Source organism: Passer montanus, unplaced genomic scaffold (genome assembly GCF_014805655.1).
Source record: "Passer montanus isolate IOZ18808 unplaced genomic scaffold, ASM1480565v1 scaffold10, whole genome shotgun sequence".
In the NCBI taxonomy this organism is placed as follows: Eukaryota; Metazoa; Chordata; class Aves; order Passeriformes; family Passeridae; genus Passer; species Passer montanus.
Window position 1 is genome coordinate 15180956 of NW_024356505.1, and position 15869 is coordinate 15196824.

A 15869-nucleotide genomic window follows, 5' to 3' on the forward strand; every position below is an offset into this window, starting at 1 on the left:
TAAATTTCAGATTTCACATGTAATGACTTCTAGTCATGCATGTTTTGAAGTTAATTATTCTTCTAAAATGAGACAACTTCTCTTTCTAAATTCAGCAATCACCAATAACTGAGTGTAGCTTGAACTGAGCAGAACATATTATTCTATATATCATTTGCATAAACTGTACCTGCAAAATTGGGACTCCACAGATTTGTTCCTGTATATTTTCTTTGAATTAAGGAACAGAATCAATCAATATTTGCTGTGGAATATGGTTAATCTGTCCAAAGTTGTATAAAAGGATAGGAATGAAGATTTGGCAGTGATCCCTATACAGTTAACTACAGCTGATGATTTTTTGAGGAAGAAGTATGAAAATGGTCTGTTGGCATTCTTGTGTAATTTTTACTTGAAGAATCATAAAAACTTTGCCAAGTCAGAACTTTACATACACACTAATACAACAAAACTAAGATATAAAAGCCATTTATTCAAAAAAATGTGGTGGTGTCAAATCACATACACAAGCCAATATTGAGCTACAAACACAGACCAAACAGTTCTATAAACAGAAATTGGAGTGTTCATATACCATAGTACCTGAAAAAGACCGTTAATAAAAAGGAGTCCATAAGTATTCATTTCACTTTTTCTATATGGCTCCTTGCTGAATGTCTTTGCCTAAGTTAGTGTACACTGAGCCAGAGGTAGAGTCCCAAGTAAAGCATCTAATGCCTCAGGGCTCCATTAAAAACCTTTATTCTTCTAAACAAAAGGAAAGTCTAGTCTATAGTTTTCTGTATGACACTGAAGTAAAGCCTCTTTGCTTGAACAGTACGGCATTCCCAAGCGCATTTGGCATTAACCTAGATTGAGACTGTGCTTTGTGGAACCACCTCAGTTCTCCTCCCCTTCAGACTCCGACTCTGGAAGAGAAGAAACACTTCATGTAGGTTGCACAAGGACACTGATGTGAGTAATTATAAAAAAGTAACAAGATATCCTTCCAAAACGAAAATGAAAATTTTCACCACACCTAGTACTTCCTAGGAAAGGTTGGCAGATGAAACAGAGAAAACAAGAAAGAAACACACAGCTTCAGGAGATGAAGTTTTACTCTGCTGCCCTCCATGGTGGAGCTCTTCATTTACAGATCTGTCACGAAATTTTTCACCATGTTGCTATGAATGATTCTGGTCCTCATCTACAGAGCCACAATGTGTACTGGAGCTGAGTTTAATAAAGGATCAGCATTATTTGCTCACTCTTCTAATCTCTATGAGTAGACTGTACTGCTCTCATCCAGGAAGCACCCTTAAAACTATTTGCTTTGCAAATATCAATCAGCATCATCGTCCAGCCTATCTATAAAGGCTAAGTGGTGTTACCCTGCAGGAGGTATGAAACATGTACAAACCAAATTTTTTAATGCTTTTTATAGCATAAGATAAAGTTCATTTAGTAATAGAAGCAGAAGTAGAAGTAACCTAGAAGCAGGAATACACATGCTGGTTTTGTAACCTAAAGCTACTTTGCATCATATTGCATTTCTGTGCTCACCTGACAGGAAAGGGCTCACTGCCAGCAAATATTACACCATAGATCAGATTTCTGAGGGCAAACATGGGCTGCGTGTTTTTACAGAAACATTTTGTCTCCGTTTGTACTGGACTTTGTAATTAAGGACATCTGGCAGAGGGGACACGCAGGAAAGGATAAAAATAAAGAGCAGCCAAGGCATACAAGCAGAAAATTTTTTAGAAAAGACCAAGCTTTTTTTAGAATTAGACCAAGCTTGCCCATCCAAAATCTAAGTGTGAAAGCAGCTGCCATTTTTATACTGCTACCTGATCTGTTCCTAGTACACATTCCAAGTTTATAAAATTAATTACATTAAATGCATGCAAATGAACCCTAATAATTCTATCCATATCTATTACACATGGATTTATCTTCCCAACTGATGAGGAATTCTTTTTCCATGTAAAAAAGATAACTTATTCAGTAGAAGTATTTTCCTATCAGGAACATGAGGAAAACCAAGTTAGGGACTAAGGAAACTAGCTCCCCTTCTAAATAACCATTTTAAAGCAGCAAATACAGACCACATAATGTTAACCTGACCATTCAGCTAAAGCCAGTTTCAAGAGCCAGGGTGCAGGCAAGCTCATGCTCTGTGCCATTAAACATGACAACAGCAAAAAAGGCACTGAGACAGAAAACTGTTTGGCTGCAGGTGTTAGCAAGGTACTCGATGCTGTCATCAGTGCAGAAGCTTCTGCTCCTCCCCGCAGAAGCTAAAAGAGTTTATCTATAGACAAGTGGTACCCAATGAATAAAGGACTATACAGGGACACCATAATCATAATAAAAAAGCAGCAAGTGTTGTTAGGCTTAGGCATGCCTGGAAACAATTGAGATGGTTATGTCTGGAAACAATTCAGATGGTCATGCCTGCTGTTTTGTATTTTGAGTCCTGAATACTTCACATCCTGGTACAACTAAAATTTAAAAAAAAAAAAGTTTTGCAAAGAGACTACCATAGTTCCTCAAATGAACCCATACCTTCTTCAGCATTTTGCAGCCACTCCACAAATTTCTTCATCTGGTCAAGAAAAACACTTTTGCCTTTAGCAACATGTGCTTCTTTGTACCACTTGAGGATAGCTTCTTCACTCAGAACATCAGCTGAAACACAGATCAGTGTTTGTAAAAAAAAAAAATGTATTTTTTAGAGATTAGCAGATTTTGAACATGAGAAGAGAAAGATTTTTTTTAAAGGCAGCATACAACTAATATGATTGCAGTGGAACAAGCTTTGCATGATCTATATTAGGCTACAAATACAGAATATTTGATGCAGATAATGGGTTCCAGATGCAATAAAACGTGTAATGTAATAGGCTTAAAACAAAGTATCAAATATTGTGCTTCTGTCAACTAAAGTTCTTTATTCATCTGTTTTAAATATACCACATAAGATTGCTGAATAAAAGAAACATAATAATCAGCCTGCACATCTTGGAAGTTACCACAATAAGAATTACCGTGCTTTTTCTTGCTGTTGTATCACAGAATTGTACATGGTTCTAGAAGTCTGAAGTGACAGATACCTCCTGATTGAACACTTAAGAGACAGCCAGTAGGGATTTTTTGCAATCATTTTCCCCTAAAGGTCTTATATTGTTTTTAGCTAAAAAGTTTTAAGGTCACTATTCAGACCACCCATTTTAAGGGACTGGCTTGGAGGGACAGCAGAGCTGACATTTTTATGTCAAGAATCAGGAACAAAATAGCTGTTAGTGAGGACATGTGAGGCTGAGTACAATTCAGAATAAAGAAATACTAATAAATAGCAAGGACACTTATTGTTACCAACATATGTAAATTTAGGTCTAGCAACAGACCTCTAGCCCCAGGACAAAGCTCCTGTGATCCAGCCAAGTCAAGTATCTCAGTAATTGATGGCTGTAGAGGCAAAATCTGGGATCCACAATGGCATTTTGGCAGTTATGTAATACAAGAGGCAAGAACAAACAACATCATCAACAACAAAAAAATCAAACTGTATTTGTTCTATAAAAAGACTAAAGACAGCTTTCTACACCTCATTAAAATTTCCATTCTTTTTGTCTTTGAACAAACTACCCTCCCTGCTCAAAATCAACACATGTGTGTACTTCACTGTTTCCCTAAGCTTCTTGGTGCTGTCCCACCCCCTGGTTATTTGCTTGCCAAGGCACCAACCCTGACCATCACCTTCTGCTTCAGCCTAAAGTTAGAGCAGATGTGGCAGGGAAGAGAAGAAGACAAACTGAAATAAATGACACTAAAACCCCAAAGCATCTGATCAAATGAGACAGAGGAGACGCATTTTACATACGCTGTTGAATAATAAACAGATGGAAGCAACCAGGGATACATTTGAACTTAATCAAAACTATTCCAAGACATTCAACAGTAACTGAATGTGAAATCTCCTCGAAAATTAGGAATTTAGTATGAGTGTGTGACTGGAAATTACCTTGTCTCTCAGGCATTTTTCCAAAATAAAACCTCTTCTGCAGTTTACTGCAGCTGACTGTAGTGCTGAGAAAATGCAGGGAAAAAGGGACTGAGTTGGCTCTAGGCTTCTTTCCATGCATATAACTTGTGCTTAGTGAATCTACAGGATTCCACCACCTTCCTGACATCACAACCTGCCACTATGAACTTTTCTCTAATGTTACAGAAACGCTGGAGACAAGAGAGAGATTTTGAACATGTTGCATTAACTACTTGCTGGTAGTCCTTAGTAGCAGCTCAAAGGCATCACAGTATTTAATGAATCTGCATTTTAATTTAGCAAACCTGAAAATATTTCACACGGACTCATGAACTTGCAGTTTAATGTAAAAGTGCATGTGAAAAGATTACATTTACCTCAGAGTCCTTAAGTTCACACACCTACATCTGCAAATTTACTCAGGGTATGATGCATAGGACAGGCAAAGAAAATCAGGAGAGATTTCAGAAAAAAACCAACAACAACAGTAAAAAAAAACAACAACCAAAAAAAACCCAAGCAGAGCAACCCTGTCCCAAGCTCAAGCTCTAGAGCACTGTGGACATTCACAAGTGTGAAGCTGCTGCATAGAAGGGCTGAAGCACGTTGGTTTATGACAGGTGACATTATGATACTGTACAAGGAAGCACTTTCAGGTAGGCACATAGCTCAGTTCAAAAGTAATAGGAGTCAAGTCTGGTTTGTTTTTTTTTTTATTTGAAAAGCCTATAAGCTCAATGATTTTGTTGCCAAAGGGGAAAGTACAATTTCTCTCTCTCTTTCCAAAACCTCAATCTGATAAAAGCAGCATGTAATCTCACTGTGTGCCTCAAAGATTAAAACATTTACAAGTCTGGAAGATGAAAAATTTGCCTGTATTTAACTCTATGGCAATATATCTCCTACCCTAACAGAGAAGAACAAAATGCCCTGAACTACAAGGACAACTGCAACGCTCCTTTAATTTCTGAGACATACTCTGTGTAATACATTCATGCCTCCAGTGCTCATAAGGGATGGCATTCTCCTGCCTGCACAAAGATGCTCAATTCAACAATCATGCAGGACAGGGTGCAGTTAATCATATCTCTAAGTTGCTTTGAAGCAGTGGGAAGGGAAAATGGAAGGAGGAGGAAGGGAAAATGGAAGGAGGAGGAAGGGAGTGACTCATTTTGTATATATATAGTTATTCCTCATTAAAGTTGATTATAGATATATTTTAATGGCTGAAGCTGAGCAGTGCGGTTTGTGGGCGTGTGCACATCATTTCACTGCAATCCCAGGTGATGTCAGCCTCAGAGAGCTGCTTTTCCTGCAGGTGCAGCCAACTGCCACTCAAACCACCCACGACCAGAGCCTCCAGGGATGTCCCTCACGAAAGGGAGAAGCTGCAGAGCAGAGAGACTGAACAGCCCAGTCTCTTTTCTTCAGGGTTAACTGGAAAGTTACTTGAAGTTCAGGTCTCAGCTTTGCACTCAATCACCCGGTTCAAATGAATTTCTTCTTTTAACTCAAACCACATAGCCAGGGGCAGTAAAGGGAAAAGCACACCCTGGCAGCTGCCAACACAGTCAATCAATCCGCAAAATTCAACTCTATTGCAGCTAACTCAGCTGGGAGAACAAAGCCTTCAGACAAGGCTTCTTTCAATGCAAGGAATGTCACCCACAGTACAGTTAAGGCCTTTCTGGTTTGTTTTGGGTTTTTCCCAGGAAAATTTTGCATCAAGTACCACAAAAAGTACTTGAATAATGAAGATATTTAAAAATAATTGTAATCCATCAAAAAACAAAACCCTTGTATGAAGTGAAACTTGAAGATTCCTTTCTTCTAAGCGTTCCCTGCAGAGCTTGAGAATCTGTCAGTCTGCATCATTTGGTTGCTGTATCTCTGTACTGCAAAAGAGTATCTCTGAGGTCTAATTATGCCTCAAACCAGAGTCCTACTTCACATGCACTTGCAATCAGTTATTTCTTCTATTTTGTAAATGTTGTCTTGAATTCTAATGAAAAAGTACACAGAGGCTTTGTGTTTGCCATTCAAAGGGTGAAATTCTGATCCTCATGAAAGGAACGATCCTTAATTTCAACACTATCAAGATTTCACATTTGAAATTTCAAGGATATACACAAACTAAAAGAAAGGGATCAACAGGTGAGCATGACATATAGCACGTATTCCAATAACAACAGTGCTTATTTTACCAATAGTGAAGGGACACACTGCAACATAGAAAGAACTAACACACAACATACATCTTACAATGCAAGCAAGGAAGCCAGCAAATTTACTGAGTGCCACTCAGAATTCAGCAATTCTTATTCTGCAACTGGATTTTAGATCTTGGTCAAAATGCAGCTGTCTGATAAACAATTGTACTGGCTCAAAGTGAACACCAGAGAAGCAACATCATAGCTGGGGACCACTATAGAACTGGACAGCTTATTTTTCTCTATACTGTCTCAGGAACACAAGGGTAGAGTAATAATAATGATGATGTTAACAAACTTTAACCAACTACAGAACTGTTTTTGCAAATTATACCTACAAGCCAGTAAGAAGCTGCTGCTACTTAAAGGAAAATAGGGCTTGGGTTTACATGGGAAAAAATGGATGCTCCTTCTTGTTTAGAGACAGAATAATAAATTAAGAAAATCAACACCACAGATCTTCTAGGTGCTAATGAGTCCCAGCTGTCAACATGTTTAGGTATTTCCAGGTAATTCACAGGAAAGTAATCCAAGGGCTATTTCATGATGGAAATATGGAAAGCATTGAGATGCAAGATGTTGGGCATCCTGATGATAGTAGTCATAGAACCAAATTAGTCAAAGCGTGACTGGCATTAGGTGCCTATCATCCCTGCTGACTATTTTTATGCCCAGGAAGCACTCCCTCATAATGAGTAATAAGCAACAAACTGTCCACATTCATGCTGGTACAAAGCTGCATTTTATCTGCCCATTCACAGATATTCAGATACCTTTATTTGTCACTAGATGAAGTTCATTAGGGACCCTGAAACCTCTCCAGATCTTGTGCACTTTACATTTAAGAACAACAGAAAGGGGAACAGGGGTGTCCCCTCACCACTGACACAGCCAGTAACAGCTTTAGAAGGCTTTTTTCCTCAGCGACTAGGAAACATTTAGATAGCTTCCCAATGACAATAAAGATAATTGTCATTGGGAAGCAGGGGAACAGGGGTGTCCCCTCACCACTGACACAGCCAGTAACAGCTTTAGAAGGTTTTTTCCTCAGCTACTAGGAAACAGAAGATAGCTTCCCAATGACAATGTATCTAAATTAAGTGTATGTCTCTAAACCTTGATGGCTTGTTTCTAGAGATAGATATGAACTGGGGAGAAGGAGAGGGTGAAATCTACCAGCACTGAAACAAAGAAGAGGCAGGCAGCATGGCACTGCACAAACCACACCACAAGCCACTGAAGCTCAACAGAGTCATGTAGAAGAAAGAGGAATTGAAGGCCTAGTGCTCCCAGAATCTTCCCTGGTTGACAAAGTAGCACGTCCTCACCTAATGGCTACTGTTTAAGTCCAAAGCTGCCAAAACCAGAGGGAGCTGATGCTCCCTGCATCCAACGCCTAGAAGGGCCCTATGGCAGTGGCTGAAAGGTCGGGCTGTAAGCTGCCAGCAGGCAGCAGGTCTGTCAAACAGGGCAGATCCAGCTTCAGCCTAAACAGGGCCAGGAGGGGCTGGCAGCTGTGCTGCCACATGACTGCATCAGATGGCAGAGGCAGGTGCTGCAGCACGCCTGCCCCAGATATTCCACACAAGAACACAGGCACAGCACATATTGGGCAGACCATACTGTAGCTCCAAACACTCCTCTAGACATCAAGTGAATACTAAACAGTATTGAGGCACCTGTAGTGCTGAGGCTGAAGTCTTGTCAGCCCTCCAAACAAGCCTGCCCAAGTAATCTCCTGCATCAGAACAAGAGCACGTGGGGTGAGCAGAGTAGATGGGAACTAGGCTCTTCAAGCATATTAAGTTTTTACAAGTCAATGATTTATTTTCTTTTTGATCTTAGAATGCTTTGGAATTTCAGGACTGCTCTTGCAGGCTAACACAGTAATGAATCTACAAAAATTCTGAAAGCAATCCTACACAAGACTATTTCTGGCTTCACCATCAGTTATGCTCTGAGTGCACAGCAATTATGCCCCTCATTCACCATGTCCAAAGCAAATGTTCTTTTCCAAAGAAAATTGAGTCAAGTGATTGCTACAGCTTGCAGGTTCAAGTTGTTCTACGGTCATTAATAGCATTTACAAATTGTAGAATTTGAGGGCAGAAGGACAAGGTGCATTGCCTTTTCATGTATCGTGGAGGCCACGCTATATTGAAAGAAGGATAGAAATAAATCCACATGACTCACTTCCTTCTGCCTTCTGAAACCGTGAAATTATTCTAACAGTTGGAACTCATTTGCCTTGAACATGTACCTGGACTCAACAGGGTGAACAAAGATCAACATTAGGTTTCTACTCCTGCTGATTTTTCTCCTCCAACTATTTATAGCAAGAACGTCAGAACAAACTGTTTGGCACCCACCCATCACACGCAGTGCAAGACCATTAGTCTCTATGACAACCTGATCAGAATAAACTTGTGAAGAAGTCAATTTCACAATAAAAATGAAATCCATCAAAACTACAGCACCTGCAAAAAACTGGCAGGAAAATAAAAATAAGAAAAGCTCTTTCTGGTAGGGAGCAAGTTAAAAAAACCTCCAACTCCAAACCCCTGAAATATCTTCCTGCTAGGAGGGTTTGCACTCTCAAGGTTTCTTAAAACCAAGCTCTGATCTACTGTTGAAATCTGCCAGAAATTTATAGAAATGTCTTCCTAGAACTGATTTTATACAAGAACTAAACTGCACTTGAAATGACTGGACAGTGCTTGATCCTGCTCACATTTCTTGAATGAGATGAGAGCAATGGAGGGAGACAAGGGCTTGCTTTGGCTTTTCCTGCTGTCACACACTCCTTTGAACTTTCAAAGCATTCCAGAGTTCAACACCAACACAGCCTTCTCATATGCACTACTAGGTTAAACATCAGAAGAGAGTGGTTGACACTGAGAATCCAAGCACAGAATACAACAGTGGATTCTACACTTTTACCTTTATAAAAGAGTACCACTATCTTCTGAAAGGCTTTCATGAAGTGGATGTTGTCATAACAGTACTCCTGCACCTTCTGGAGTAGGATCAACTCTGACTGGCCTTGAGTGCTGAACACGGCAAGTAGGGGGGCATATTGCTGAAAGGAAGAGAGGATAAAAAACAAAATGTCAATAAACTTAAAAATAGATAAACTTTTTTAGAATAAACATCATGAATTTCACCCCTGAAAATGTTTCACTGAAACCTTGTGACTTACATGCACACTGGATTTTCTAAAACACATACAAGGGATATACACAAATATCCATGATTTTTGTAGCATGTCCTGCATGCTGTAAGCTAAAATTCAGTACCACTCAGTTACTGAATTCTGTAAAATTAATTTATAAAGCCCACAGTCTGGCATTACTTCTGTCATACATTTCACAATACAGCATTCTGTTCATTCAGGAGTGATGCTTTACAGATGTTCATAACGTAAGACATCCCAGGATGAAATACATGAAAAAAAAGTCTCTAGTTTCACAGGGCTTTTATAAGTCCCAGGAAATTGAAATAAAGTAAATTATTCCAAGTTAATTGTGATCAACTCTCCTTATTTTTTTCTCATTATTACAATCAAGAATATCATGACAGCCTTTGGTAAACAGCAACATTTTCCAAGCACAGTATTAACTGCTAATGTTACTCTGACAAGACAGTAGTGGTACAATTCATTTTTTTTTTTTCCTGGCATTTATTAATATAATAAAAATAAAGCAAAAACTTATTTGTTATGCAATTTCCCCCTCTTATTTCAGATCTTAAAACTAAAAATTACACTGAAGGACCATATCTTTCCTTAAAAGCTAGTGTTTATACCCATATCTCTCCTGTCATCTTAGCCTCTGATGAGTTCAGCTAAGACCACAATCTTAAAATTAAGATAATATTAAGAGCATTTTTCAGAGATGAAGTTTAATTACCTTTGATCTTTCAAGACCCTAGCCAAATATACATTGCACATTACTATTTCAGCTGCTCTTGCACTAATCAGCTCAGCCTTCCACGTTTTCAGTAACCCCCAGTTTGGTATTCTCCAGCTGGACCTGCAATGGCCTGAGATCACAGAGCTGTAGTCTGAGTGACCAGGGCTACTGGTGGTCTTAGGTGACAAACCAACCATCACCCACAGCAATGATGGGCATGTTTAAAAGTACACTTCAGCACCTCTCCACAAAGGGCTAATCCTGAGTGTTTTATCCAATATGGTCCAAGGAAATAATTAGTAAAATACATGAAAATCAACTGAAATATGAAAGATTGTTCCAAAGGTATTTTGCAATAATTATCAGCTGTTTAAGAGAGCATGAAATCACAATAGCCACAAGCAGCTCAGCAGGCTGGCATTATTTAGTACTTTGGAAGAAACTCCCTTAAAATGGGTAGATATATCTAACACCAGAGGCCAAGTTTTGCCACTCCTGGCAGGTATAGCCACATCATTAGAAACAACATCAGTGCTTTGATAAGAGCTGAAAAACTTGTGCAGGCTGTGAGTAGCTCTTTTTCCCTTTTTAGCCCTTGTTGCATTGAGCTGGTATTTAGGCAAATTGTAGGAAGGCAGGGCAATATACAGTGCAGTTGGTTTATTTAATAGCCTCAGCAGAACTCACTCCCATCCACATGTTTGTGAAGTGCTGCTGTCTATAAATGTTAATAACTTCTAATAAAAATCCTAGGTTTTCAGTTTGGAAGTAAACTGTCTTCATTTTGCCACATCTGACTTTATCCCCTTCACATTCCTCCCTCACTTCTCAACTGGTACAGGCTCACAGTTATGAGTTTCACAAATGTCTGAATGACTAAGGAACCTTCTTATTGCTGGCTGAGCAAGTGGCATTATTTTCCATTTACGTCGTGTTAGGGAGTAGGGGGTCAGCACCCACACTGCTGTAAAGTTCACCAGAACCATGCCTGCAGTGAGAATTGTCTGGAAGATTCTCCTCACCCATGGAGAACATCTCTCCTCTGCACTGGAGGAGCCCTAGGCACTAGCCCCAGTGTCACAGTGAGGTTACTGGGACAATGAAGAGCTTATTCTGAGACCCAGCATTGAACAGCTTGCCCTGTCTCCTCCTGAGGTCAGCTCCTGCTGGTCCTGCCATATGGATGGCATACATGACTCTAACTGCACTGCCCAAGTATGCTGGTTCATGGCTGCCCGCCTCAACCCTGCTAGTAGGTAGCCACCCACCCAGCAAGGCTTTTTAAGACCTGTGAACTAGTTCAACACTCTGTGGTCTGATCCATCTCATCTTTTCACCAGGGGTGCCTAGTGTACAACTTACTGAAAGAATCTGGGAAGGTAGAGACTGGTTAGAGACAGATGTCAAAGCTCTGGCAATGTGCTTTGTGAAAGTGACCTGTCATACAACAATAGGGCCATACAAGCATAAATCCCACCATCTGACATGTCACACATCATGTATTTATACACATGCCAAACACAGCACCAGATCAAAGCAACTCCCTGACTGTTTCTTGGGACACTGACATACAGAAAGGCATAGAACTGAGCTCTGCATCATCCTAACGCTGTTAATCCACTTTCTGGAGTTGGCTCATACATTGAGGTAGCTGAGAGCTGTGAGAGAAGGATCTCCACCTATCCTAAGAGGAAGGATGTGAAAAATGCTTTTCATTTTTGAAGACTGAACTGTAAAGAAGCAGCTATCAAAATCTAAATTTCTCTTTCTATTGCTTTTATTAAAATCTTACCCCTGAGTGCAAATAGTAAATGCCCCATACAAATTTTCCTTTGTTTTTAGAAAGGGATGTACCCAGAAAGATGCCTATCTTATACAGGCAAGATGCCTTACCTAATTCATTAGGGTGATGCATAGGACTAAACATCCAGTCAATGGAATTTGTACAAAGCCAGCTATGTTTCTCTTTTCCCAGAGTTCAAATATTCCAGAAAGTGTTGGTTAATTTGCCCTGCAGTACTAGACAATAAAGCTCAATGGATACTTTGTTGCAACTCAAAGAGAGGTAATCAAATTTTACTTCAAAAGAACAACAAAAACAATGTCTCTTCTCCTTCTGGAAATTATCTTGTCTTTCTCCTGCTATTTGAGCCACTTGAGAAAACTTGAAGGCATTCAGTCTTACCATCAAAGATACACAATATCCCAAGTGACTGCATTTCTAGGATTACTGACTGGGAAACCAAATTCTGACAAAAGGACAGCAGCAGCAGGAGCGAAACCAACATGGGAACACCCAAGTATGGGGAGACATCCAATATGAAAAAAGATCTATTTTACCATAAAGAATAAATCCCAGATTGTTTCTGTTCAAAGGCAAGCCTTTGAAGCCTATGAGGGAGTATTCTCCTGGTCATAGATTACCTGCTTAAAAGACTAAGTCTGCTGAAAAGCTTCTGCTCTCAGATCCAGTCTCTTGCACTGCACAATTACTTCAGACTTAGATGAGGAATACCAATGATGGCAGCAATTGATGCTTCTGCATTGGTTTGGTGTTTCTTTGCTAGCCCAAGGTCTTTAGAGTTTTTGTACCAACATTCAGTGGTGGTATTGCAATACTGCAGCCTGTCTTTCTATATATTCAGTTCCCTCATCCTCAAGGACAGTAGCTGGATCAGAGAGTAACCACACTGTATGCACACAGAGTCCCAAGCCAGCTCCTGGCTTATCACTTGACAAGCCACTGAGTATCCAGCTACCACAGCCAACACTGGCAACAACCAATTCACAGATTCTGGCCTCGACATTCCTGCCTGGATCTATCCAGTTCTCTGCACAGCCAGCACAGGTGCTGCCTCACCATGCTCCCAAAACGTCTTTGCTTCTGGCAAAGACATTGCAAAGGCAGCTCCTGCAGGCTTAGTCAGGTTTACTAGTCAGGTCTGAGCAGGCTGAGTCCCAGCAGTCACTGAGCCCTGCCCCAGTGCAAGGAGCCTCTCAGGGACCTGGCACCCTGGGAAAGCACAAGGAAGAGATGCTCAGGCTGTGAATGCCTTGGCTTGCCCTGGCACTGTGGGACTCAGGATACTCAGTGATCTGAACTACCTCAGTCCTCAGCATCCATTTGACAGAAGTCAGACTATACACAATGCTTGGTATGCTCAGCATCAGCCTTCAAAAATCTCTGTCTCCTGGATTTCAACAGGTAAATATTTGTGGTTTTGACACAAACTTTGACAGCCAAAGAAATGTATTCTGTAAATTCACAGCGTTCTTCTCCTTTTCACCCATGCACACACCTTCAGATGTTTGAGGGCCTGCTCTGCAACCAGCTCTTCTTTCTTGTTCCATTCCACAGCATTCATGACACAGGTCCAAAGGAGACCAATCACTGCTGGCTCTGGCAGCTCATTTCTTTTCATTTCCTCTTTTACATAAAGCACTACCTGGAGAAGGAAATAAGGGACAGTTCAAATGAACCAGAAATGATGCTGGCTTTCCAAACACTTGTAGTCATTTACAACATCATGGTGTAGAAGTATTAAGAAACATAATTAGAACAAGATTTTGACCTTCCCCTCCAACCTAACAGTTAATGCAGTTAAAGGAAATACATTCTCAAGGATAAATTAAGGAAAACCATCCCCATCCCACAGACAACTACACTTGGAAACACAGAGGATATTTGGTTGCTTTAGTCTTAAGCACAGAGTGAACAGATGAATAAATTAAAATAGTTTTAAGAAAAACAGAGGCAATCTGTTCCTCTCTACCTAATGTCAATTAAAGTCTTTGATTATTATTATATAAACAAAAAGTTGTAAAAATCCACTTTTACCTCCTTAATTGGGCATTCCTGAGAGAGACGTTCTTGTAGTTCTTTTTGAAGTTCTTTACGAGTCCCCAGTGACTGCTGAACTCTGAGGAAATCTGAGAGCTCTTTCAGACCTGCTTCAGTAAAATACTTGGCAAAATGGTCCACATTTTGCCGGTTGGCTGGAAATAGTTCCTAAAAAGACAGGAATGCTCTCTGTTAAATAACCAACTGTGACGCTTGACAGAATGGAAAGAACATTTTCAAAGAATGAACAGTGGGAATAACCTCTTACTTTACTGAAAACACTGCTTGTATCCACACTTGAAAAGTCAACACTTCATTCATATTGCAGTGTTTCATTGTAGTGGAGGGAAAAAAATGATGTCCAGTTACACAATTAAGCTAACACCCACTCCATGTGAAGTGCATGTACTTATAATTAGCTATGAGCCAAACATGCTGCTCAAAGTAGTCCTAAGAGGAACCATAACCAGATTCCAAGAGCCTTGTAGGGAAAGTACAAAGGAATAGATGGCAAAGCACACTTATCATGCCCTCCCAGTGCATCCACACATTTATCTCTTAAGAAAAATACATTGAACAATACATAAGTGGCCCAGGCACCCTGACCTACCACTAATGCATCATTTAACATAAATCACAAGATCCACTATGTACTGTTAACATTAACTCCTGCAGGCATTTATAATTAAAAGGCACTGTTAATTTATGAAAGTCCAGCTACTTAGAAAAGTTAAAATTATTCTTAAAAGTTACTATAGCAAATGCCCTATCTTGGAAAGCATTCAATGGCATTTCCTTACCATCTATTCTTGATGTCTTAACAATGATCTGTGCGATGGAAAACACTTTTTTTTTAACAAAGAAGCTGGAGACTTTCCATCTATTTACTTACTGACTAATGAAATTAAGAAACTTTCATGGAGGCATCTAGGCTAGGCAACACCATCTGATACTTTACAGTTGTTTAATAGAGCAGAGTAATGAGAGTCAACAGCTGAAAGTTTAAGTCAGTCAAGCTTGAAATAGAAATAAGATGCAGTTTTCTTCCCTGCCCTCCCTGCACAAAACCCAGTGTAATTAGCCCCTTTCCCAGTTAATGGCAAATTATTTATGACTTGGACACTTAAAATCAAGTACAAATTGAAGAGACGGAGGGGCGTGGGAGGCTCCTTACTTTTGAAAGATACTTGCTTAATTACATATTTTTGAGGTAGAAACAGGAAATACTGCTGAGTCTCCAGGCACTGCTACACAGGATGTATATTTGACTGCATTATCACAGCAGCAATCTTTCTGAAGGATTAAAAAACCCCAAATGATCTTCAGAAAAACACTGGGAGGAAAAGGCACATGAAATTACTACATATTCATATATTATCTGAATACCTTGCTACAAACCCAGAACACAGGTTTTGAGTCCTAAGGCTGAAAGCCTTCTGCACTGTACCTACTAGGTCTGCTGTACCACTGCAGGACCATGTCTGCTACCTAGATGGCTACTGCTCCAGAAAATTAGCTTACTATTCATTTACTATGCTATTTAAACACTGCTGCTTCAGAAACTTACATTCAAATCTAACTCCTTATACTTTATATACCATTTGCAAAAGGAAAACACATTTAAAGAAATAGAGCTTCTCATGCCCATTTGCTGGTATGTTTTATTAGCAGTGGTTAGGAAAAACCCCACATTTATTTAATTCCCAAGCCCCATATATACAGTCTCTCAGAAGGCATTTGACTACAAGAAAAATAGAGACAGAATGTAAAAACATGTGATACTTAATATTCCTGAACCTGTATCAGTGCTACAGCCATAACAATATTGCTGTGTTTCAAAACATTTTAGAAACACTAACAGAGTCTGAGGGGGAGTTAAC

The 15869-nt window shown here is 39.7% G+C and overlaps 1 protein-coding gene across 1 annotated transcript in view; it reads right to left on the bottom strand.

The window, feature by feature from the left end:
• Positions 1-452: 452 nt before the first annotated feature.
• Positions 453-15869, bottom strand: part of BZW2 (basic leucine zipper and W2 domains 2) — a 55429-nt gene continuing 40012 nt past the window's right edge. The window contains exons 8-12 of the mRNA XM_039703482.1: positions 13987-14157; positions 13448-13594; positions 9178-9316; positions 2548-2670; positions 453-908 (exon numbers count right to left, since the gene is read on the bottom strand). Coding sequence (XP_039559416.1) covers positions 880-908; positions 2548-2670; positions 9178-9316; positions 13448-13594; positions 13987-14157 — 609 coding nt within the window. The 3' untranslated portion in view covers positions 453-879. The remainder of the gene's footprint in view (positions 909-2547; positions 2671-9177; positions 9317-13447; positions 13595-13986; positions 14158-15869) is intronic.